This window comes from Protopterus annectens, chromosome 13.part0 (genome assembly GCF_019279795.1).
Source record: "Protopterus annectens isolate FY-2018-M chromosome 13.part0, PAN1.0, whole genome shotgun sequence".
Classification (NCBI taxonomy): Eukaryota; Metazoa; Chordata; order Ceratodontiformes; family Protopteridae; genus Protopterus; species Protopterus annectens.
In genome coordinates, this window is record NC_056747.1 from 215650647 (window position 1) to 215678325 (window position 27679).

General features: G+C 36.9%; 1 protein-coding gene across 1 annotated transcript in view; it reads left to right on the top strand.

The window, feature by feature from the left end:
- MYO1F (myosin IF) overlaps window positions 1-27679 on the top strand; it is a 1136901-nt gene that overhangs the window by 493643 nt on the left and 615579 nt on the right. The window contains exon 4 of the mRNA XM_044053742.1: window positions 10641-10735. Within this exon, the coding sequence (XP_043909677.1) occupies window positions 10641-10735 (95 nt within the window). The remainder of the gene's footprint in view (window positions 1-10640; window positions 10736-27679) is intronic.

The window sequence follows — 27679 nt, forward strand, 5'->3', positions numbered from 1 at the left end:
AATCTACCATTCAAGCCCCTATATTCATCACTACTTTTAACATCGACAGTAATGTATGTTTGAATATTATTCTAAAAAATAGGCTTTATTTAGGACCGATTCATGTGTATTCACTAAGTTAGGTCATCAACCTCAAGTGACATATAAGAAAGCTAAAAATTTAAAGGCATTTTTTGAGCATCATCAAATATTACTCCCTAAAACTCTGGGAATGTACAAATGCCAAGCATGCAATTATTGCAAGTATGTAATAGAATCTAATAGATTGGGGATTCATGATGCTCAATTCACCTTAAAGTGTAGGGCGAATTGTAACTCCAGGATGATTGTTTACTTGGCTCAGTGCCAGGTTTGTCATGCTTTCTACATTGGTAAAATGGAGAGAAGATTCCAAGACCAAATTTATGAGCATGTTTATGCCATTAATAAGAAAAAGTTAGATAATGCACTGGCCAAGCACATATCAACCTGTCCTGATCATTCTTTTAAATTTTTGGTGATAGATCAGATTTCTCATGATGTCAGGGGTGGTCCTGCACCTCTTAAGTTAGAGGAACTAGAGTTATTATGGCAGGTAAGACTAAACGCTTATAATTTTCCTGGTTTGAATGTGAGCTGCTCTATTAGCAGCATTCTAAAACTTAAGAGTTTAAAGAGATGACAATAAGTTAAATTAAGCATGTTTTTACAAATATTTTTTATTAGTTCCTTAAGCAGGGATAGTTTGTGTTTTTCATATATTGTATTATATTGTGTTTTTCATATATTTATTTTATTTGTTTTCGTTCATATATTCCTATGTATTTTTCAATATTATCTGTGAATTGCTAGTAGTATTTATTAGGTTAGGTAAGCTGTATGAAGATGTGTTATATCTTTAAGAGTGAATATTTTGAACTCCTTTTTAATGAGTACCAATTAAGTTTTTAATTGGTTGTATATATATATATATATATATATATATATATATATATATATATATATATGACTATCTTGTGATGCTACTTTGTCTGAAGAAGTTTGTAAATTAAGTCAAACGAAAAGTGCTTTACATTAAATTTATTTTTCCAGTGTGTTCGGGTTGCCGTTTTTATAACATCAGTTCTTTTGTTTTACTTGTTTTCGTATTCTTTCCTAGTTTTTAAGATGGCCAAATGACAGGTTTACAAAAAGAAGTTTTTTATCACTACAACTATGTATTCATGGAATACACTGCGTTAATAACATTGTATATCCTTACTGTGAACCTTTTTACTTGCTACGTTGTACTGCACATAGAGCTTGGTACTGCTCATTGACGCATTGGGAAGACCACATTATATAACCGTACTGTGAACCTTTATTACTTGATATGTTGCACATAGAGCTCAGTATTGCACATTGATGCATTGCGAGGACCACATTGTATAACTGTATGGTGAACTTTTATTACTTGCTATGTTACACAGAGCTCGGTACTGCACATTGACGTATTGGAAGGACCGCATTGTGTAACCATACTGTGGAGCCTTTAATTTTTGATATGTTGCACATAGAGTTTGGTACTGCATATTAATGCATTTGGAGACCTACATTGTATAACCATACTTGAACCTTTATTACTTGCTACATTGCACATAGGTAATTGCACACTGACGCATTGGGAGGACCACATCATATAACCGTACTCTGAACCTTTATTACTTGCTGTGTTGCACATAGAGCTCCATACTGCTCATTGACGCATTTGAAGGACCACATTATATAACCTTACTCTGAACCTTTATAACTTGCTATGTTGTACTTAGACCTCGGTACTGCTCATTGACCCATTGGGAAGATTACATTGTATAACCGTACTGTGAACCTTTATTACTTGAAATGTGCACACAGAGCTCAGTACTGCTTATTGATGTATGGGAAGGCCCACATTGTATAACCGTACTATGAACCTTTATTACTTGCTACATTGCACATAGGTAATTGCACATTGACGCATTGGGAGGACCACATCGTATAACCGTACTCCGAACCTTTATTACTTGCTGTGTTGAACATAGAGCTCCATATACTGCTCATTGACGCATTTGAAGGACCACATTATATAACCTTACTCTGAACCTTTATAACTTGCTATGTTGTACTTAGACCGCGGTACTGCTCATTGACCCATTGGGAGGATCACATTGTATAACCGTACTGTGAACCTTTATTACTTGAAATGTGCACACAGAGCTCAGTACTGCTTATTGATGTATGGGAAGGCCCACATTGTATAACCGTACTATGAACCTTTATTACTTGATATGGATCCAACTTATCCTAAACTCTAATAAAACCAAATTACTACTTTTCACCCCCAACAAAACCATTTCCACCCCTCTATCCTTCACTATTTCCTCCAAAAATGGCACTATTATCTCCCCCTGTGACCATACCAAACTCCTAGGGATTGAAATTGCTGGTGCATTTTTTGGTACCAATTAGTCATTGCCTAGAATGCGGTAACACATCCAGAAAAACCTGCACTAGGCCACTTCTCACCCATTATGAAACAAATCGTCCTCTCTGATCTTCCAACAAACCCCTCCTCTGTATATCTAGCGCTAACAATACTGCAGGAGAAGCACTGTTCTCCCACTCCATAGCTAGAACCTGGAATGAAAGAAATATATCTGTGGTGGACTTACAGATTAGCATACTAGAAAAAGGTTTATCTGATGAATTCTGTTTTAATGGGAAAATAGCATATATGTCAAATATATATCTGCGAAACATGAAGAAGAAAATTGGTCAATTAGTATTTTCTTTCATATGGAGTTCAAATTAAACCCCGTGAAAAGAAGTGTGTTGTATATTAGTGAAGATGAAGGGGGATTGCAGTCATTAAATCCAGTTATTTTACTTTTTTAAACGAGTGTAGAGTATTAAAAATGGGTAAAGGAGGAGGATGAAAAATTACAAGTGAAAATGTTTGAATATAAATACAAAATATTTTGGGACGTGGTGAGAATAAGAAAGAGAGATGAAGATTATTTAAATGATGAAATAAAAAAATCAAGCATAAAATACTAAAAAGGAAAATGAACATTGATGATATAGAGAAGGATAGAAGGATATGGTATAATAATGTGATGAAACAATATTACTATATACATCCATGGGGAAATTTAAAAGCTGTGGTGGTGCAGCGGTAGCATTGTCGCCTCACAGCAAGAGGTTCTCCCGTTCGATTCTCAGCTGGAGCACCTTCTCTGCGAGACTGCATGTCCTCCCCTTGGTCGAGTGGCATTCGAAAAACATGTGTGAATGGGTGTGCCTCCGTTGAAGGTTGGACATCGGGCTGGCACCTTGGCACCATAAAAATTGACTGCCAATCATTAGCGGACCGGAGTTCCAGTGTTCATAGGTTCATAGGTTCATACTAGGCTATCTGCCCGAGGGCATTTACAAGCCTAGCCCATCGTTTTGTGGCTTACGCCACCCCTTTAGTATGGGGAACTATACCCATTATTTTGCTGTGCCTCTGTCGAGCAGTGACACTGAGGTAATCCCTGGGGTATATCTGTGATCTCCCATCCATTGGTCAAGATTTCTCTTGAACAAGGCCAGCGAGGTGCTCTGCCTCACATATACCGGGATTTTGTTCCACAGCATAGGGAGTCTTTGGGTGATGAATCTATCCCTCCAGCACGTCCTATTAACAGCCGTGTCGTGGATTAAGTCTCCTCCGCTTGTGGTTCTGATGGATCTAGATTTTTTGAGGTGAAGCATATTCATCAAATCTGGGTTTGACATGGCCTTGTATGTTAGGCAAAGGTCACCTCTGAGCAAGCGGTAAGTGACTGAATAGAGCTGGAGTTCTTTCAGTCGGGCAGCATAGGACAGATTTTTGAGACCCTTTATCCTTTTGGTGAGGAACTTTTGTGGCCTCTCCAGCTGCTGCAAGTGCCGGGTCAGATACATTCCGAATGGGGCATTGTACTCAATCATTGGTCTGATGAGTGATGAGTATAGGGAGACTATGACCTCCCTTGATCTAGATGAGAATCCCTTCATGATAAGGTGGGCAATGTAGAAGGTCTTCCTAACTACTTTAGCTACATGGGTGTCGAATGACAGACTACTATCAACCTGGGTCCCCAGGTCCCTGATAACTTCTTCTGTGCTCAGTGGATTGCCACCTATTTGGTAGCTAGGGGTAACCTTGTTTGGTGACCCCTAACCGGGAAAAGCTGAAAGAAAATCATCATCCATGGGGAAATTTACCAGAAGAGGTTATAAAAGCCATTAAAATAAGGAAAAGTGGAGCACTAAGATTGTACAGTATCAGGATTTCCAATGGAGATGTGTAATAAATAAGTAGTTACCAGTAAAGGCGAATATGCCATATAACAAGAAAGTTGAAAGACTGTTTATTTTGTGGGAAGGAAAAAAAAGAAAAAGATCACATATTTATTTATTAACAAAATGTCCAAGAGTGGTAAAACTCTGGGGAAAGTTGTGCTACAAAATTTGTTTTGAGAATAGTAATGATGTAAACAATATAGATATGAATATGATTATGCATAGATATTATAACAACAGGAAGAGTATGTGAGAAGGGCAGATAAGAATTATTTCAGGTAATATTTATCATATGGAATAAAAGACTAAATGACATTTTCTTTAATGGGAAACAGATGTTGGCTGATATATTCAGAAAAATTAGATTATGGTTGTGGAAGAAGGAATGGGAGTCAATTATGGAAGAATAATGATGCTCTATAGGAATATGTAGAGCTGTACCTGTAAATATGTATATTGTGTAAATACATAAATAATGCTTTATGTTGTTGTGTTAATTAAAGGACCCCTACTTATTTTAATATATGATGTGAGATCTTTTACATCCTCCTTGCAGAAATCAGTATAATATATGTATGTATATATATATATATATATATATATATATATATATATATATATATATATATATTTTGTATTCATGCTGCAGGGGCTGTATAAACTTCCAATTATAATGGAATATGTTAATTGGGAACAAGTATTTAGGAAAGTACAACTGTCTGAGGTACTCCAATAATGGCAGGGATCTCGGGTAATGGCGATAGTAATACACATGGGCAGTTCTTAGTCTTCGGGTATCTACTCCATATAAAAACATTACTCCCAGCATTCCATTCCTTCGTGTACTGATAGTAACACTTTATTGTAATAGTCAAATAAATCATTTATAAACACAGTGGCAATATGTAGTGTGTCAATGTAGGTTATACAGCAGTAGTCTTATGGACAGAGAGATGGATAAGTATTGGTTCACGACACCCGGGTCTTGTGTTCTGTCCTACCCTTCAGCCAATGACTGTACATAGCTTACATTGTTTAATTTGGTTTTCCTGATACAATCATTCACCTGTCCTTCTCAAATATATGATGGCTGACCACTTTCTATAAAATGCCAGTATATGCTGCATTTACCAGCACTTTTGTACCCCTTATCAGTCTGAGAAGGGTCAGAGAATTACCAGGTCATTCACATGACTAACAAATAAATTAAATTCAAATTAAATGTCTTCACATCTAATTGCAATGCAAGCTTGGAGGGAAGGGGGTAAATCTTTGAATTGTTGAAAATCTACTTAAAAGATCTACAGTTATAGTTATTACTTCACACTACTATAATGTCTATTTCAGGAGGATCCTTGAAGCACTGTAATCAATGGGCAAAATGTGCAGTAATGCAGTCCTGCCAGTCTGGGCCATTGCACAGTTAAGAGAGGATCTCCAGCAAAACTTCTAAATCAAATCCGATCCTGCTACTGCCCTGGGTGTCCAGGTTGTAGTGGTTTTGGACAGAGATCCCAAGTCATAGTTATACATTTATTTGTACCAAGATATTTTTGAATTATTCCATGCAAGTCGCAACAACTCTAGTTTAATGTGCACTAATGGTGCACTAATAGTACCTGTTGGTCTTTTGCTCCATTTATCATAAAAGGTAACAGCGGAGACAATATTTAATCTGTCTATATCAGATTCAGACATTTTCTGACTACTGGAAAGCAGCAGTATTAGTGCAATTCCTGAACTGGATATATTTAATCCCTCTAAGTGCAGGCACCTATTTCTGCTTATAATCCTAACCAAGGTCCTGGGATAGCTATTGTTCAACAATTTCTGAAGCACATTCCTAGCTGGAACTAAAAAATGCTTTAAGATTGTCATAAAACCATAACAGCTACCAAGCTTCTCCATAGATAAACTGAATGTATAAACAATAGATAACTTGACCTTGTCCACTACTCCCTTGTCTTTCAGGGTAATACCATGCCAGGAGTTGGTTTATGGACAGACTATTAAGTGCTACTTTAAGATTCAGAATTCACAACTGTATCTTGCAGTTGTTAACTCAGGGGACCCACAGAGCTCCGTTAACACCCCTGTTGTTTCCACTTTGTCATTTCTATTTCCTTGACCCTGAAATCATTATGAATATTAATAATGCAATCTTCAATAAAGTCCTAACTCTTCTCTGTCAGAAGAACATTCCTATACTGGAAATCTGGTTGCCATTTTATAATTTATTCTAAAATCATAACCCTTAATATTTGGTATTCCTGGCAGACTCAGCAAAATACTTCATAGGTGGGGAATTCTTTGTTCCTACATTACCAATGTCTTGAAGTCTGGCTTTATCATCTAGTGTCCTTAAAATATCATTTTATGTTATGACAAAATCAACACAGAGCATGTCCACTGTGGCACCTCTCTTTCAGCACCATCCAGTGCTACCCCTCATTAGCTCTCCATATTCTAAGCTGCTGCTTATAGTCAATTTTCCTTTGTATAAATCTTAATAATGGAACAGTTTTCTTGGGTTCTCCAAAGACAGAAAATTGTCTTGTGTCAGTTTGAAAAATTCCAGAAAACAAGACACAATAAATAATAAATTAAATAAATAAATAGAAAACCAAACTTTTGTGCTTTGATTTAATGTTTTATTTTGTTTTCTCTTCCTACAATCATAAAGTTTATGTCCGGTATTTACCTTGATCATTATGCTACCTTCTGCTTTCCTGGTAAAGATGTTCATACTTAAAGATCATGATCATGTACAAAAGTCTTTATATATATATATATATATATATATATATATATATATATATATATATATATATATGTGTGTGTGTGTGTGTGTATGCTATCATCTGAAATGGGCCTTCCAATGCTAAAATATGTAGCTTTTATGTTAGCTACATAATTGTAGCTATATTTACTGTATGGTAAGTAGCTGTCCAATTACTTCCTGATTCTGTCAACTGGTGGCACATTCCAATGATGTCATTAAGGGGACAAACACTGTGTAATTCAATATCTTGAGGTGTTGAATTGAAGGGAGCCCTGCTATGTCACGAAAAGGTAATGAGATTCTAATCATTGTCTATGTTATTAAATCTCATTACTTATTAGTAATTATAATATAATCTTCAGTGAATCTTGAGAGAGAGGAGACCCTGAAAGGATATTTGGAATAAGTGCTGATTACTTAATGTCGATAGAAAGAGCTTACCAAAGAGGAGGTGCCTATGAGGAGAAAGCATGTGCTGTGCTGTGGAGTTTGGTTTTAGGGGTAATGGCTAAGGGGTGTAGCTTGTGAGTAGTGTCTGTTTGTATGAGGAGGTTTTTCTGTGAAGTCTATCTGCAAGGTGAGTAAATGTTTGGAGATGGAGTAGTTTTTAGAGTTGGGATCCTAAACGTTGGTTAGTTCTTTATTTTATGGGTAGCCCATTTGGCTTTTTCATAGGTTCATAGGTAGATACTAGGCTATCTGCCCTAGGGCATTTATAAGCCTAGCCAGAGTGTATTTGGCTTCTGCCTCCCTATTAGATTAGCCTACTGTGCCTCTGTAAAGTAGGTCACAGAAGGTACCCTTTTAAGATTAGTTTACTGTGCCTCTGTCTAGCAGGGACACAGAAGAGATCCCAGGGGTGAATTTGCGATTTCCCATCCACGCGTCCATATTTCGCTTGAAGAGGGTCAGCGAGGGGCTATGTCTAACATGAATTGGGATTCTATTCCAGAGTGAGGGGAGCCTCTGGGAAATTAATCTGTCCCTCCAGCATGTCCTATTTATTTTTGTGCTGAGGTTTAGGTCCCTGGAGCATGTAGCTCTAAGGGACTTGGATTTTTTGAGGTGGAGCATGTCCATTAATTCTGGGTTTGACATGGCTTTGTACGTCAGGCATAGATCGCCTCTGAGTAGGCGGTAAGCAACTGAGTAGAGCTGGAGTTTCTTTAGTCGAGCTGCATAGGACATCTGTTTGTAGCCCATGATCCTCTTGGTGAGGTACTTTTGGGGTCTCTCCAGTTGCTGCAGGTGTCGGGTAAGGTACATCCCAAAAGGGGCATTGTATTCAATTATGGGCCTGATGAGTGATGAGTAGAGGGGCACAATGACCTCTCTTGTTCACAATGTGAACCCTTTCGTGATAAGGTGGGCTATATAGAAGGTCTTTCTAACCACTTTGGCAACGTGATTATCAAAGGAGAGATTACTATCTACATTGGTCCCCAAATCTCTAATTACTTCTTCCGCAATGAATGGATTACCACCTATGTGGTAATTTGTGGGCACCTTGTTTTTCCCAAAGGGGATGACTATGCACTTTTTAGCATTTAGCTTGAGGCCGTGGCTCTGGCACCAAGCATCCGTCTCTGTGAGACCCTTTTGGAGGGTGCTTGTGTCAGCTGGAGATTCGATTATGGCCCCCAATTTGCAGTCATCTGCGAACTTTGTCAGCCATAATCCCCCCGTGTTAGCCTGAACCTCAGAGAAGTATATACCAAACAAGAGAGGTCCCAGAACTGAGCCCTGTGGGACGCCACTTGTAACTGGTTTGGACTCGGACATGGCACCTGCGATTCTGACCATGTGAGTTCTATCTCTGAGCCAGTTTGCAACCCATCTTGTGATATAGGGGTTGATATTTAAGCTGATAAGCTTATTTATGATGCCCGAGTGGGGTATTGTGTCGAAGGCTTTTGCGAGGTCCAGGTAGGCTGTGTGGACTACTTTGCCCTCATCTCTGGCTTTGGTAACTGTTTCAAAGAAGTCAACTAGATTTAAGAGGCAAGATCTGCCCTTAACAAAGCCAAATTGGGTAGGGTCCAGTGTCTGGAGGCTCCCAATGTCTTTGTTTATGAGTTCCATGATAATACGCTCCATAGCTTTACAGACCAGACTAGTCAGGCTTATGGGGCGATAGTTTCCAGGGTCCGTTGTGGCACCACCTTTGTGGAGTGGGACCACTGTAGCTGTACGCCATTCTTTGGGTACATATCCTGTAGTAAGGCTAAGTTTGAACAGTGACTTAATGTGAGGGTTCAGTTCTTCTTGGAGCTCGTGTAAGACGCAGCCTGGGACACTGTCCAGTCCCATAGATGCTGTGTTTTTTGCTTTGGAGAGGGCAGCTTTCACCTGTGCATCTGTGATGTCAGGGAGGTTACATTCAGTTGGGATAGGCATTTGCTCCTTTGGGGGGGGGGGGGATGTTTGTGCTGAATCTGTCTGCCAGGATGTTGGCTATGTCTGTAGGTTCAGTATATTTTGTACCATTATGCAACAATTCAGAGCATATCTGGGAGTTTCCGCCCATGCTCCTGACATAACTAAAGAAGGCTTTGTGATTATCTTTAGTGTCTAGGGAAATTTTTCTTTCGAAACTGGACTTTGATGATTTTATGAGGGATCAAAGTTTCTTGCTAATACTGATCAGAGATGCCTTCCCTTTTTGGGATTTTGCTCTGCCATGTAGTAGCTTCCTCCTTCTGTTGTATAGCTTATTTATGGCCGGGGGTCCACCAGACTGGTCTCCTGTTCAAGGGTGATACAGTGAAATTCATACTGAGGTGAGTTTATAATGAATCATCAGATAGTGTAGAGGGGAAATGTTTTACTTGGAAGCAGAAACAAGAACTGGGAGCCCATACTTAAGCTGAGAAAGGAGAACAGTGCTGCACTCAGAAGAGAAAAGCCATTTATAATATTATACAGACTGTGTGAAAACTGCCTAGTCATAAGAAGGAAAACTGAAAGAAGAGAGAAGGATGACTTCAGATGAATGTGAGAAAATAATAAAAGTCTTTGCATGGGATGTCTAAAACGGATTAACAAGAGTGAATCCGGAGCTGCAATCTGACAAATGAACAGTTTGTTGCTCTTCTGTAAAAAGCAATATCTGTCAGTATCAAATAAAAGACAGCTGAGATAATCATGAGCTAAATAGATTAAATACTCACACCACTGTCTGGTAAGTGAAGGATTGTTGATGTGTCACCTTGACTCCATGTACAAAATGGGAAAAATAGGGCTTGACACCAAGATGTGCTAAACAGGAAGAATATTACTCCTAGATTGTCAGATTATTCTAATTTTTAATGTGACATATTGCAAAGGTTATATTAGGGTTTTAAATAAAACAATGTTTTACAAATACATAGTTCTCACAGAGAACAAAGATTATGGCACAAGTGACAATGTCACCTCAGTTCATTATGACTTGCCTTAATGATTCATTTGAGCATTTATGAAGCACACAAAATTCATTATATAGGATGTAATTAATTCATCTTCTTGGCCTTTCTATATTTATATTGTTTAGGCTCAGTATGAAAACCCACCTCACATCTATGCACTGACAGACAATATGTACAGAAACATGATGATTGATGGAGAAAACCAGTGTGTTATTATAAGGTAAGAAATAGTTTCTAATGATATTCCATACTTTTTTTTTTGCAGTAGAGATGGCAAGTTCAGGTCTTGAAGGGTATATCCTCATAGTAATTTAGCTCTCCTGAGGCTCTTAATACCAATCTACAGACTTCTGTTTAAGTGGTTTGTGGAGTGTTGTTTAAACACTACCAGGCCAGACTCTGCATGGAAGGCACTCCAGGCAGTATCCAAACCAGAGTGCCTCTTGCTGTGGGGTAACAATGCTACCTAGTATGCTACTGTGCCAGCCATCTGTCCCTTCCTAACATTTTTAACTTTTACAACACAATAATTTGTAGATTGCATTAATTTCCAGATATTCATAACGTGCAGATTGTTGAGTTAGCTAATCATTTATTAATCATTCCTTTTGGAGTCTAGTATACATTATAGAAGATGTTAAGACAGATTATGCAGGAGTCTGGATTGCCTCTTGTATTCATAATACAAGGTTTGACTCTTTCTAGGTCTGTTTGCCTACTGCATGACACTAAGCAAGTCACTTAATCAGACAGTGCTTTTGGGTCAGGCCTGTTGGGAAACATGATTAAAAAAATAAAATAGAAATGGCTTACATCTGCTAAAGGTGAACATCTAACATACTTTATTAGTTGAGATTTACTTTACCTTAGTATTTCATAAATATTATTTTCCTATTTTCTTTAAGCGGTATACCTTGAACAGGGCACAGCACTTAACTATATCATGTTTCCTTTCCTCCATTCTGTCATTAATATCCCTCTGGTCTAAGCACATTGTATATTAATACAGTATATACCTCAGCTCATGCAAGTGCATTGTCGATATTCTTAGTTTTAAATTTGTATAACTATTTTACATCTTGTGTTCTATTTGATCTTTATGACACTTGTGTTATGTAATTTGAAATTTAGCTGTCTTGAAGTCTTGACACAATGTAGGCCGGGCCTGAAATTGGTAATTTTTATCAGTGGCCCGCCCCAATGAACAAACAAATAAAATGAAATAAAAATAAATAAATAAATAAATACATAAATAGGTAATTAAAATACACATTTTCAAAACCTTTTTTTATATTAACACTTTGTCTATCAAAGATGTACTAATGGTGTGGGTTAGCTCCATTGTCTCACATGAATTTATTGTATTTATTATCTGTAAGTACTTCACAAAATCTTTTTGATGTATGTTCAATGATATGATAGGATTTGCTCATTGTATATCCTTAAGTCTTGGCATTCATGCTTGAAGTCAAGTTAGAAAAATAAATATTTTTATCAAGGAGTATCTGAAAGGAATTGTAAGTATTTTTCACAGCCTGAAGAAGTTTATTTTTAAGACTATTCATAATGTCATTGCAAGAAAGTAATGTAGCCCTTATGCTGTACCACCTGACAAGTTTATTGTAATACTTGACTTAAACTGAGAATACCTATATGAGGCAGGCAGTTAATCATACAAGCCTTGATTTTCATCCATTCAATTGCATTTTGTTTTTCCCATATGACTCCTGCTCCTGTGCCTGATGACCATGGGGGTCTCACCTTGATCAGGTAAATACACTATCTGAGGTGGACCAACATGGGCAGTCATGAGGAGGTACACTTTTTGCTCTCACCTGCATCCTTGCAATGGGGCCATTTTTTTTTGGATCAATCCCAACTCCAATGGTGACATCAGTACTGCAAGAGCTACCTATGCCCCTCTGACCATGCATGAATGTTCCCACACATGCACTGACAAGGGCTATCATTACAAGCTTTAGTGGCCACAGCCACATCATTTCCACACCAGCCCCGCTTCATGATGGCTCTTTGCTCTCCAACCAAAGCTGTGTAAATTGGGGTCAGTGATACGTGATATGTACAGGATCCACTGTACACTAATCCCCAAGATGGGCACACCCATCCTCCTTGCCTGGGCCATCAGGCTGCTTCTTGAACTGGGTTTACCTGGGCTGTAGTTAGAGCTTTATCACTCTATCACAGTTCTAGGACTGTGTGACATTTTTAGCCTGTTATTCATGTTTGTATCACATGTCTAAATATGTGGATTAGTTGAGCCAAAATCTCATTCCTTTATAGCCACATAACTTTATAGTGTGATATATTTTGCATGCTTACCTTCACATATAAAGAATGTTAATGTTTTATGTGAAAAACTGTACATTTATAGCTCCTTTTCTATAGATACAATTTCACCTCTTGATAATTTTAAAGTCTTGCAAGATTAATTCTAAGTCCAGAGATAAAGCTAACCCATCATTACCCACTACCTCCCTTCCAATTAATATCAAATTCTGTGGAAATCCATTTCAGATGATAGCACATGATCCTTTTTTTTTTTAAGCTGTTTCTGTTGCTGAAACGTAGGTGGGCTGGCTTGCACTCCGATATTATCACAACCCTGGCTTTTGTATGTCCATAAGGACCGCTCCTTTCTTACCCTCTCCTTTCTTTTATGTCTAAAAGATAGTCAACTAAACCCTCCAATGATCCATAGGGGCCCTTCCTCTAACAAACCCTCCCTGCACCGTACCAATAATAAAACGCAATACCTTCTCAAATCTAGCCGTAAAGTTTCTTGCAAACCATTTTGAATCTGTATTACAGGGTGATTTGAGTCTATCATTGTTAATATCTTCCACATTCTCTTACTCTTCATATAAAATCATAACTCCAACTTATCCGTGAGGCAGGAGATGTCTGTTCCCCAAACCTTCATTGTGAATTATCACATCCCCAATATGAAAAGCTGCTCTGTTATAAAAATCTGTGGGTAACCTTTAAGACACCCGTCCTCATTTTAGGTGCCATATTTCCTCAATAAATTCCACCCTTTGCTACCTTCTGAGTCACTTTCTCTCCACTCCAGTTAGAATTTTAACTATCCACCCACCAAAAGTCCTTCCCCTATTCTCTACCCATTTATACAGTGTACTGTATTACCTCTTAAAGCCCTCACTAATTTCTTATTTAATTATTATTAATTATTATTAATTATTTAATTTCTCATTTGATGATTAATTATTAATTATTACTAATTATTATTAATTATTTAAATTCTCATTTGATGATTATCTCCTCCTCTTTTCATCACTTCTGTCTATTCTTACCCTTTTCTCTTTGATTCTTAATGTTCTACTTTTGAAGCCTCATTTACATTTATTCTTTTATCCAACATCCTGCTCCCCTGCGTGGTTACCTATTCTTTAACCTTAGACTTAATTAAATCCTTCAACTAACTTTTTATATCTGTCTGCAACCTTTCCCCTCCCTGTCACTGCTCGTGTTTGATTCCCGCATAATCTAATATGCTGTATATCTAAGTTTCTCACCGTCATTTCATTATTTATTCTGCTGTGTCCTTTTTCCCCATAAATCTTCCCCTCCATGTTGCTTTAATTCCTTTCCATTCTCTCTTCAGCCAACCCCTTTTGCTTATCCCCATTTTCACTTATTGCCCCCAATACCATGTCCTGCATCCTACCTATTATATCCCAACTCTGTCAGTCTCCTGGTGATCCCCTCCACTCCCCTTCTTTCCAAATAAACTTCATTATATTATGAATTTTTGACTGGGGTGCTGCCTTCTGTGTGGAGACTGCATGTCCTCCCTGTGTTCAAATGAGTTTCCTCTGGGTGGTCAAGTTTCCTCCCACATTCTAAAGACATGCAGTAGGTTGGATTGGACACTAAATTAGACACTGGTGTGAGTGCACATGCAAGTGTGTGATACGGAAGAACAGCTGCGGCAGGGCTAGCTATATGGTGGTGTGAACCTTGGCTCTAGACCATCAATATTAGGGTCACACTCCAACACCATGTGCAAAAATGGGAAAAGAGGTGGTGGATGGACAGATCTCCCCCTCTGTCTCCTTATCTACCAAACTATCCAGCAGTTTGATTCCACCACACACACCCCCCAACTTATCCACCCCTTTCCAAAATTCCACTTGGCATCTTCTATAAAAACTATGATGTTCTAAATAATCAGTCCCTATCATACTGCAATATTACATTCCTGTCTCCTCCCACTTCACTGTGGTCCTCTTCTTCTGTAGTCTTTTTTGTCATATTCACCAGTCATTTAAAGGTGTTACCCCTGTCTTCATTTAGCCATAGAAGAAACTTAACTTAGGGAGGTCAGGGCATAATTTTATCTAGGTACTACCCATCTCCTTGGGTCATCATACTACACACCCATTTTGTGTCTGCCTTTCTTAGTAGTCTATGGGCCCACTGCCATGTTGCACCCTCCCCCACTCCATAGTCTGTTGACTCATGCCCCTTCTAGTTTCGTCTTCCCTCCTGGGTCTAGAGCCCAGTCTATTCCCCTTCCCCACCAGCTCAACATCTTCACCTAACTATTTCCAGTCTTATTCTCCTGAATCCCTATCCTTCAGTTATGACTTCTCTCTAATGGACCCTTCCTTTATCCTCTATTTAATCCTCCCCCTTTTCAGCTCTTCCAAACTTGGTTTTGATCTCTTTTTGAGATCCTTTCCCAGTTCCATTCTTTGCTTTCATAACTACCATACTATCTGGTCCGGCCAGGCTTATTGTTGCTCTTCCTTCTTTCCCAAGCCCCCTCATCTGGTGTCTGTTTTCTTCTGATTGTTCCTTACTTTGAATATCCATAACCAGTTCCAGGCTCCCCTCCCTTCTATATTTGTTAGCATATCTGCCATCTCCCCCCTGCCTCTCACAATAGAATGTTTCTCCATGTAGTAGCTTTCCATACGTGCATACATGTATTTGTGCATACCTACATGTGTGTGCACACATACCCCCAGATAGTTCGTGTACATAGAGATATACAAGTACTGTCTCATTGCTTCTGATGGACAAAGACCCGCCAGGTCCCCAGATGACAATTTTTTTTTCTCTCCTGGGCACTAAGAGTTCACAAACCCAAAAGGCAAGTAAATGAAAAAGAAAGTAGCTCTCCGCAACCACAAAAATAAAATACGAAGATGTTTAATTAAAGTAAGCGCTTTCGGTGGGATCAATGTCCCACCTTCATCTTCATATTTTATTTTATTTTTGTGGTTGCGGAGAGCTACTTTCTTTTTCATTTACTTGCCTTTTGGGTTTGCTAAGTTCACTAAGAGTTCACTGCAGAGGAGTAGAATGAGTGATCATTGTTTCAACCACCCCCAAGGGCTGGAAGGTAGTGTCAGCTATTGCAAAAATACCACCTCTTGGAGGCCAGGCGACATAACAGGAAAGCATTTACATTACCACAATGTGCTGTAGCAAGTGTCTCAGCATGTGAGTCCACATACAATTAGATTCAACCTCAGCATTGAAGGCAGCTGTTTTATGGAGACCGTGCAGACTAGGGATTAGAGCTACATATGATAAAGTCAAACCGGCTGCACCCAGTGTCTGACTGGTGACAGAAATGAAGTTTGAGGGATCTCTGATGAGAATACTCTTTCTGGAAACAGAAGGTCCTTCCATGAAGTAAAATGGGATGCTAAGTGGAAGCAGGCAATGGAAAGGGTGTTTTCGATAGGTGTATCTAGATGGACATGATTGCAAATGACACAGTTTTTGAGTGGAGCAAGTGTTCCATCTCGAAACAACCTGGTTTATGATGGACCCTATAATGTACATTTTTGTTGCGTGTTTTCACCAAGATTGTAGTCAGATATATACATATATCTGGCCACCTGTTATAAAGTAGAGTATATGTGCAGTTCTATGTGTTACTGTGTCTCTATAAAGGTATGTGTGTTTGGGGACTTCTTTACAGTTTATGTGCACTTATATTGTCAGTGGAAGAGGAGGTACATCTTCCTGTATCCTGGCCAGGTACATCTTGATAGATGACTGTAGCTCTTTTGCAAGACCTTAGATGATGAATGGCCATCATGCTCCATAGTGCTGAATTTGTATTACATCATAAGTACTAGTCATGCACTCCTACCAGTTTGTACAACTTCTGTGTGCAATAAGTAAGCAAGTGTGCCCTGTGTACTGTGACACAGATCACACCCAGCCCTAGTATGCTGTTTGTTATGAATGATGAATGACGTCATTTTATCGCCTGGAGTTCTAATCTTTTGTATTATGTACCATGTCTGTGATTCTCACATATGAACACAAGTTACCAAATTGTCAGTTTTGAAAGTGTCAGAAGTGGCATGGATCATAAGTCTGGTACTGTAGTTTTATGTTAATGGTAATGCATGCAAGCCACACAAGGCAAAATGAAACCAGCCAGGTAATTCAAGGGTCATAAAATGTGTTTATGCTTAATCAATTTTCAATTCTTTATTTGTTTTCCCAAGGCTGAGGAAGGATGGAAGTAAATGTTAAAGGATTATTTGTTGCATAAAAACTTATGAGGTGTTCAATACTGGAGTTAGGCAGATTTGTGATACAATTAATTTTTAAAGCCAAGCTACAAACTAGGTTATTTCAAGCAATGATGTGGATTATACATCCGTTAGACGTACCTGAGTAAATATATTGACTATAAGAAAATAAAAAATAGTACTTTTACATGATACGTTTTTTTTTTTTGTTTTTTTTCTTAATAACAAAGAAACTTACAAGAAAACCATCCATAAATTATTGACATCTTCAGCTTTTCTAGGCATGGTGTCAATAAAGCTAAATAATTATTCTGGGTAAAAGTCACAAAACATCAGGTTCAATAAAACAAGCAGGCTTTAAATAATAATAATCAGTATAACAACACATAATATAGAAGCATGGAATAATAAAAAAAGAGCAGAATTACAGCCTGCTTGACACAGGGCCTATTATTGCTCTGACCATGAGGCGCAATGGTGGAAGAACATCAGTTCAAAACATTCACTGGAGTGGAAAGATAGGGCATCAATACAGAAATAGGAAAGGGGGAGAATACTGAAACAATAGGGCGCCTAAAATGAGAGAAGCCATGAGGACCTGACAGGTTACACAGAGTTGTATAAGAGAGTGAATTTCCAAATGTGAAATGTGTTAATGTTTTATAAACCTTCCATGTCTAGCTAGAAACCTCTGCACGGTGTGTTACAATTCTTGCATTTTTTTTTTTTGAGAAAAGCAAACAAATTCAGTTCTTAAGCTTGATTGGAAACAATGCATATTAGTCTGCACTGTCCTTGACTTGTCTCTTCATGACAGCACACAGCTTATCCCAAGAATGGAGTAAGAGTCTCAGTTGGCCAAGATGGTTACAGCTGCAGCACAGACTCTTACATTAAATTGTTTATTTTGTTATTCTATAAAATTAAAATAAAGAAATAGTTGCAATAATTCTTTTACAGTAAGTGTTGAATGCATCATTAATAAACAGCCCTTGTGTTTATTATCTGAGCTTGCATCTTGTGGTATGAAACTGGTCCCATGAAGTGTCAAAGGAAAAAGTAAGGAGGAAGACCACATGTTGTAGTGGAGATGGCCATCCTATATTCTCCCAAAGGGAATTTACTGAATCATTTGTGAATGCCAATAAAAACATTTTGTTTCATAGGATGACAACATTTCTTGAGAATGGCTATTCTAATAAGATGCCATAAAAAGAATGGTTAGAATCGGGCAGTACATCTGGAAGAAGACATTTTAATTGGTAAAGCAGTATGATGCGGTATGCATTCATTGTGATAAAGCAGTATGATGCGGTATGCATTCATTGTGATAAAGCAGTATGATGCGGTATGCATTCATTGTGATAAAGCAGTATGATGCGGTATGCATTCATTGTGATATCCTATCACTGAGATAAAAAAGCATGTTGTGTTCAGGAAGGTAATTGATGTTGCTATCATTTCTAATCTATCAAGTGACATGATAATAGAAAAGATTTTCCCCTCTTTAGAGAGTTGTGGAAACAATGGAAAATGCACTTTCTTTTATAGACCACAGTATCAATGGATGAAGGAGTCTGCAAATGCATCACTGCCTCTCAAGAAATGGAGAGCAATCACCAGAGATATCCAATAAAGGGTAGGAACCCAACAAAGATCAAGGTGTACTGCTGGAAAGCCCTAAAGATTCAAAGATTTGACTGGGGCACAGGGAAAGCAGATATGTCAATGTACCCTTATAATAAGGCAGCTTACAGAAATATTATTGCACATGATCTAAATAATGTTTGAACATCATACTGTCCACTCACTGCCTACCACTTATAGAAAGCTCACTTTTTATCTTTGTATTTTTGTTCTTTCTTCCTCTCATCTTTTTATGACACATCAATTAGTTACATTTCTGTTTAAACTTTGCAGTTATATGACCAACTTCTGTTATTTATTGTGAAAATGTTTTTCATTTATCTGCATTGTATTTTGTTTACATTGATTTTGTCTAATATAGTGTTATAGAATTGAACTAACTACATTCTAAATGTCTTACAGTACTGCTTCTCTCAGTTTTTCTTGTGTCAGGACTGAAGACAGTCTTCTGACCAACTCACTTATCTGGTTAATCATTAATAGAGAGGAATTTACACACTTAAATATTGCAACATGCTGTGGTAGAACAGCCTGCAATAGTATCATCAGTAGAAGGAATGGATGTTACAGCCTGGAAATGTTGTACAACAGAGAGTAGAATGTCATTCAAGCCTGAAAATATTACAAAGCAGAGAGTGTAGAAGCTTTATTACATTGTGAAAACAGGCAAACCAGGCTATAGAAGTGACTAGCAGAACTGAAGATATGGAATAACTCAATGAGATGATATACTCTAAGGGATTAAACTTGGGAGGTATGGAAAATGCACATCTTGGACTGAATTCTAAACTTTCTGTCAAGCTAAAAAAGTCAAGAAATGGTGAATTCTAAGCAGCAGGTAGGTGTTGAGAGAAAGACTTAGCAATAATCATACATTCAAATTTAAATTAAAACTGTTCTGTCTGACTCCTGGCTGCACTCTTGCTATTCTCTGTGCTAAATTATTCTTAAACTACGTCTCCTATATAGAACCATGAATTAAAAAACGCACAAACCTTTAAACCACAAGCAAGAAAAAAAAAACAATAAGAGCCGGTAACTACAAAAAACACTTGTTTAATGAGCACTTTCGGTGGAGAAAATGCTTCACCTTCATCAGATACAGAAACATCAATTAACTGTGTTTATATACGTTTATCAAGTGACTAAATAAATTGATTAATTGCTTAATTACAAATGGTTAAACAACTTTCAAAAGAAGGGGAAAAAAACAATATAACGTCAAATAATATTATCATATTATGCACAACTGCAATATGATGTAGTCAAAAAATACTGAATGTCAGTTTAAAAATAACACATTAAGAGCAGCAGCGTCAAAAAACTAATGGCATCAAAAAACTATGACCTAAACCACGCTAGTCATAAGTGAGAATAACATGAACCAAATTTAGGTCTTCCAATGGTATTTGATTCGTAAATAACTCTGATACTTGTATGAACTGCAGATTTTAACAACTAATTCTTCTTACAAATTTTAATAACCATAACTTCATCATGATAAGTCCATAATAGGCGTCTATATATTACTCCTTAAGGAGTGTGACTATAAAGTAAACAGAAGAAAATGAACTATAAAATATTTCATTGTTTATAAAAGTGCTAATATTGAATAAATAATATGTATATATGTGTTTAAAAAATATAAATATATAAAAAATATATAAATATATAGATATGTAAATATATAAATATATAAGTGTATATATATATAGTATATATATATATATATATATATATATATATATATATATATATATATATATATATATATATATATATATATATAAAGGTAACCAACATAAAGTTTATTACACACACATACATATATATATATATATATATATATATATATATATATATATATATATATCTGGCTTATGACTAGCGTGGTTTAGATCTTAGTTTTTTGACGCTGCTGCTCTTAATGTGTTGTTTTTAAACTGACCTTCAGTATTTTTTGACTACATCATATTGCGGTTGTGCATAATATGATAATATTATTTGACGTTATATTTATGTTTTTTCCCCTTCTTTTGAAAGTGGTTTAACCATTTGTAATTAAGCAATTAATCAATTTATTTAGTCACTTGATAAACGTATATAAACACAGTTAACTGATGTTTCTGTATCTGATGAAGGTGAAGCATTTTCTCCACCAAAAGCGCTCATTAAACAAGTGTTTTTTATAGTTACCGGCTCTTATTGTTTTTTTTCTCACTTGTGGTTTAAAGGTTTGTACCTCTCCTATAAACAGATACATATCAGTGATTTTCTCTTCTACCTTTATTTTTCTGTCTTCTACTCTTCTTATAATAAAATGCATATTATTATATCTGGCCTAATGTACTCTATTAACAGCTCAATTGCCCAGTTGAATATGTTACTGTAAAATATACTTATTTCATTATAATATGCTTTATTCATTATCAGTTTGGGTGTAATGTTGTTACTATTACCTGAACATTCTGTGTGTTGTATAAGTACTACATGTAGAGGAGTATGGGTCTATTATTTTCAAAAGGAAGCAGAAAAAAATCTATTGGGATGAGATGGAGTATAAAAACAAAATGACCTATCCAAACCCAAACCACAGTGGTAGAAATTATTGGTTCCTCAATCAAACGCCTTTGGAATCTAATGATAATTTGCCAAACTTTCTGGCAGAAGGCATTAACGAAGATTTTTTTGGATGAACTTCCAACCTGAAGATTGAGAAGACTCAAGGAGAAGAGGATGAGGGAGCACTGAAGGAACTTCAGTGGGCCTTTGACCAACTCAAGACAGAATTATCAAAGAAACAACCATCCCAACAGTCACTCATTGGTAGAACTTGTGCAAGACATTTTGGAGTTTTCAAAAGCACCAAAAGGTACTGTTACAGATTTTGATGGTTTCAAAGGTTTTAACTATTCCAACTTTGAAATTACCCCAATCATAGAATCTCTTTTTAAGAAAGGTTTTAAATGTACTTTTTCCAATAACTCCAATGTTGTTGACACTATTGTTGAATTAAAACTTTTTACAAGTAAATTAAACCTTGAATATTTATTGGCTTCTAGGGCCACTAGTGAAATTATGAGAGAGGGACATTCACTCTTGGCGCGGTCAGAAAATATATATTTTTTTACAATCTTACCACGAAAGAAAAGTTTTTATTGAATCAAATTTCAAATGACAAATAAATGAGATTTATGAAACCTGGCAAAAGTAGGGGTATTGTTGCAAAGGACCGCCATATGTATCTTCACAAGATGTTGAATTATTTAAGCAATGATGATTTTTTCCAAGGTTTGGATAGATTTAACCTTAGCAATTATTCAGATTTTAACTTGTGTGTGTGTTCCAATGTTACTATGGATTTAATTCCAAGGCCGTCAAATGTTCCTTGTAGCAGTGCAGAGTAATAATTGCAATAAGATTTTGAGTAAACAGGGTTTTACCATTTACAGCTTGAGTGTTTGCGAAGTACACCCTGTCCACTTTGAATTGTTGAAATAGGGTTTCAATTGTGTCCAGGAATATAGACTGGATGTGGCCAAAGTATTGATTAATTTAAGGATTTATACCAGGCAATTGAACTTGCATATATTTTTTTCTGGGCAAGAAGAAATTAAGTGTAGTGTTGGTTTCCCTGTGAAATGTAAAAGTGTTTTTGTTCCCCCTGGTTAATCCAATGGTTAATGTGTGTGAGAAAATAATGGAAGGTGAAATCAGAAAAAGTTGTGCTACCAACATTAATTTTCCAGATAATTTATCTGTGGAAGAAAGGATGTGTCTAACTGAATTGGTCAGGAACAGGGAATATAGGCTGATGAAACCAGTGAAGGGTGGGGGAATTGTCATCATGTCTCACCTTGATTATACTTAGAGAGTTTCACATAATGAAATAAATAGGGCTTACACTAAAATTGATATTTGGCTCCAAGAAGCCCTCCTGGAAGGTTTGATACTTAAGGATAAATTTGATTTTCGTGCCAACGAGTCCCCCATCATTCCAGAGATTTTTGGTATACCAAAAACTCATAAGGACTCTTATAATCCCCCCCTTAGGCCAATAGTGGCAGCAAGAGCATCCAAAACTGAGCTGCTGGTGGCATATGTTGATTTTTTTTTCCAAAAAAAAGTGTTGGTAAGTTTCAGCCATGTTTTAAGAAACTCATGTCATTGTCTTGAATGCCTAAGAAATGTGGATGTGAGGAGAATTTTTTTATTCCTCACTACTGATGTAGTTAATGTATTTTCAGTGATATCACATACTGAAGGCTTAGATTTACACAAACAGAGTTTAACAACAGGGGGGATATTAAGTGATTATAAGATCAACTTATTGATTGAGATGATGGATACCATTTTGGACAATAACTTTTTATTTTTTGATGGTGAATATTGCCATCAGAGGAGGGGAGTAGCTATGGGGCCAAATGCGCTCTGTTTTTCGCCAATCTTGTCCTGACAGAATAGGAGAAACAGTTTGTCTTCTGCAGTGTATACTGGACAAAGCTAATGAAATATTTAAGATTCAAGGGTGATATCCTTATTTTGTGGGAAGGCACTGTAGATGAGGCAAGGGAATTTGTGGAGTATTTAAATAATACCACACATTTTCTACGTTTCACATATCAAGTAAATCAGATGGAGATAAATTATCTAGACATCAAATTGGACAATGACAGAGGAGAGTTAAGATCTAATATTTATAGATAGGAGACATACTCAAATACCTTGTTACACTTTTCTAGTCGTCACCCTGATCACCAGAAGAAAAGTCTAGTCAAGGGGCAGATGGTGAGAACCTCATGTCTTATTAGTGACGATTTAATGTTTCAACGAGAAATGGGAAAACATATAGGCATGTTCAAGGACAAGAAATGAGGTAACCAAGGCTAGACCCACAAAATTCAAACCAATTATAAGGGATAGTGAAGAGATTTGTGTTAACAACAAAGATCATGGGTTATTTGGGGGGTGCCTTGGTAATGCAATATAACCATCTTATCCCTCTGTTTGTATCCACTGTACATTCTGTATGGAACGGGGTATTTTGACCTTGAGTATAGATCAAAACTTGGAGATAAAACCAAAATATCGTATAGCAGGGGTAGAAACATCAAAAATTTGTTGGAAGGACACAACAGAGATATCTTGGTTAGGTATAGATCAAAAATGAGCAAATGTGGGTCATGTAAAGTATGCAAATTTATTAATGATGGGCCCTATGTAGAGATCTCAGGTTACCATAGGAACTTACAGTGCCCAGGATATTGCAATTGCAACACTGATATGGTGGCATACGTGGTAATGTGTATAACCTGCCCCATGTTCTACATGGGTAAGACCACAAGATGACAAGAGACAGGATCATTAAACACATTCAAGACATTAAGAATAAAAAGGATATTCATGCTTTGTATATGCACAGCACTAGATGTAACAATTTTAGAAGATTTATATTTTTTGTCATCGACCGTGCATCACTGAATGAAAGATCTATAACTTGATATTGAAATCAAAGAAACATTGTGGCAATTAAGACTTAATGCCAAAATATTTCCTGGCATTAACAAATATATTTCTGTTGGTCCCATTTTTAAAACAAAAAAGAAAAGAATGTTGATGGTGATTCAAAGGGGTGATGTTTTATGTCACAATATAGTTTAGTAAATTATTAAGTTGAATAATTGTGTTATTTTACAATATGTTTTATACAAACAGGATTTAGATACTAAGTATACATGCAAAGTAGGGATAGTGAGAGTGTTTTGGCATTTTTGTATTTTTATTATTTTTTGTATTTGTACATTGTGAACAATGGAGTAGTCATTAATCAGATAACAAGGGTGTAACGAAGTGAATTTAGAAGGTTAGCTATAAATTGTAAATAGGTTAGCTGTACTATGACTCTGATGATGCTTATGGATAGGTGAAGGCACTTGGTCATGTACATTTATGTCTTGCCACTGTCTTTTGTAATTTACTACTGTGTTGTCGACTGTTCAAGATTAAAAAAGTTTGTTTTTAGACTACAGACCAGCCTTGTGGTCATTTCTTACATTTAGTAGACTGAGACCGGTTGTTGGTTTCACATAATGAGATTAACATTGGCTACAGTAGAATTCATATGCTGCTTGAGGACATGTTTTCCAACTATGAGATGACACCCAAATTAAGAGATTATTTTAGTGGTAGGGAAGCCAAAAATACCAGCCATTTTTTTCGGATACCTAAAATTCACAAATCTGTGGAGGACCAATTTTCAGACCGATTCTTGCTTCAGGAAGTTCAAAATCCAAACCATTAGCCAAATATGTGGATTACAAGTTGAACATTTTTGAGGTGATTAGGGGCATGTGTTAAAAGACTCATGGCACTTCCTAGAAATTCTTTCTAAAACTGTCCATCTTCCAGATGTGCTGTTCAAGACTGTTGACATAAAGGACATATTTCTGGTAAAACCCATGATTTTGGGTCTTGAGTGGTTCTTTAAAGCTATTGCTATAGGGACCACCTTTGATAGAAATGATGCTAACATTATTCATCATTGCATGGATTTTGTTTTGAAGAACAATTTTTTTATTTTTTGAAGATGAGTATTTTAAGCAGTTGAAAGGGAGTTGCCATGGGGGCAGCCTCGGCTCCTGTATTTGCTAATTTGGTTTTATGGTCCTGGGAGACCAACTTCATTTTTACTTCCCCCCTTCTGGTCCAAAATACAGTTGTACCTGAGGTACATAGATGACATTTTTATCTGACGGAAAGGGGGTGTGGAGGATTTAAGGGCTTTTTTTGCATACATTAACAGCATCACTAACTTTTTTGAGTTTACATACCAACTTGATCTGGTTACGAAATATTTTTTAGACATATTAGTAACTAAGAATATTTAGGGTAGTAAATTTGAACCAACCATTTTTAAATTGAAGCCTAGGCCCCTTCGTCCATTCCTTTCACTCTCACCTCATTATGTCCAGTAAAGCTTATAAACCTCCACCCAAGACCTATGTAACAGAAACTACTCTGTTAAAACTAACACTTATGCTCATTTCTTCTCTTGCTCTCACACTACCCTACTTCCTGACCTGTTATGAATTAAATCCTAGCTACCACTTTAACTACTCTCCCAAACATACTGCCTCTGATACTCAAAGCCTAAACTTCACTCATGTAAATATTACATCTTCCTCTAGCTATCTCCTAGCCAAATATCATAGGCTGTCTCACATTAAAATTCAAACTCTCTGGTTTAGGAAACTAAAATACTTACTAAACTGTCCTAACAAAGCTTACCTGGAATTTAACCACTCTATCTTGGCAGATGGGGATATCCACCCCAACCCAGGGCCCGTAACTACTACATCTAACACCATACCTGCCTCACTAAACTCATCCCCTCAGCTACAAACCTCCAATGCAAATACTCTACTCATAGGGCACCTTAATATCCATAGTGTCAATAACAAAATCACCCATCTCCACTCCCTTCTTGAATACCACTCCTTTGATATTCTCTGCTTGACTGAAACCTGGTTAAAACCCTACACTCTAGATAATGAAATCATTCCTCCAGGTTACAATATCTTGAGACTCGACCGCAAAACAAAAAAAGGCGGGGGAGTGGCACTACTATTTAAAACCGAACTAAATTTAACATTAGTACCCCATGATAAACTGGACATTAACAATACTGAGCTTCTTATCTCTAAGCTACAACTAAACCCCAAAAAAGCAATCTATATTATCTGCATATATCTACCTCCTGGAAACAACGCTACCTCCATAGAAAACATCCTCAGTTGCATTACTTCCACCTACCCACAAGAAACTATAATACTTGGAGACCTCAACCTTGACTGGTCCTCAATAAACACTAATAACCCTACTTCTCATATTAACCTCCATGGCTTTACTCAGATAATAGACACCCCACTAGGATTAACAAACCGAACAACAAAGAAAGAATTCTAGATTGGATTCTCATTAATAAACCTCAACTAAACTATCAATCCGAACGCTACCCGATGACTTTAGTGACCACAATCTAATCTATATTTTAAGACAAAAAAATGCCTCTAACAATTCTCCAATGTATAAGACCCTACGTGATCTCAAATGCTTCAACCCTATTCAATTTAAAACTGAACTAAGTGCCTGTAACTGGAACCCACTTAAGACACTTCCTCTTGAAGAAGCTGTTTTATACTTTAATACCACATTCCTAAAAATTCTAGATAATCATGCACCAAAACGCGTTCCATCCGAATTAAATCTAAGCCTGCCCCATGGCTATCTAAAGATACAAGACAAAAATGTTACTTAGGAACAAATCTTGGAAAAAGTGGCGAACCAGCAAATCTCCCATAGACCAACAGACCTTTAGGCAACTAAGAAACAGTACCAAAAGAGCTATCTTCTCTGATAAAAAGAATTATTATAGTAATCTCCAGCAAGCAAAACACAATAACCCTCAAAAATTCTGGTCAACCCTAAACAGACTTCTTCACCCTGGACAGACTACCACCCCATCCCCTTCTGGGTCTGAAATGAATTCCTCCTTGATACTGCCAATACTTTCAACTCTTTCTTTATTGATACTATCAATTCCTTAGCCTCCCATCTCTCTAGTGACAACACTAGTATCCCTGACCTTACATCCCTCAATCTTCCAACCTTTAGGCTTCAACCCATCTCCACTACCTTTATACAGAAATGTATCCACAAACTCAAACCATGTACCCCCTCGGCAGACCAGCTTCCATCTGAATTCCTTCAAAAAGCAGCCTCTGAAATAGCCTACCCTATATCCATCCTTATTAATAGAACTGTAAATGAAGCAACCATACCTGACATATGGAAAATTTCTCACATCATTCCCTTACATAAAGGAGGTAACTCCTATGAATATTCTAATTATAGACCCATTGCTCTCTTGTCCCCACTTGCAAAAATCATGGAAAAATGTGTGCACCATCAGTTAA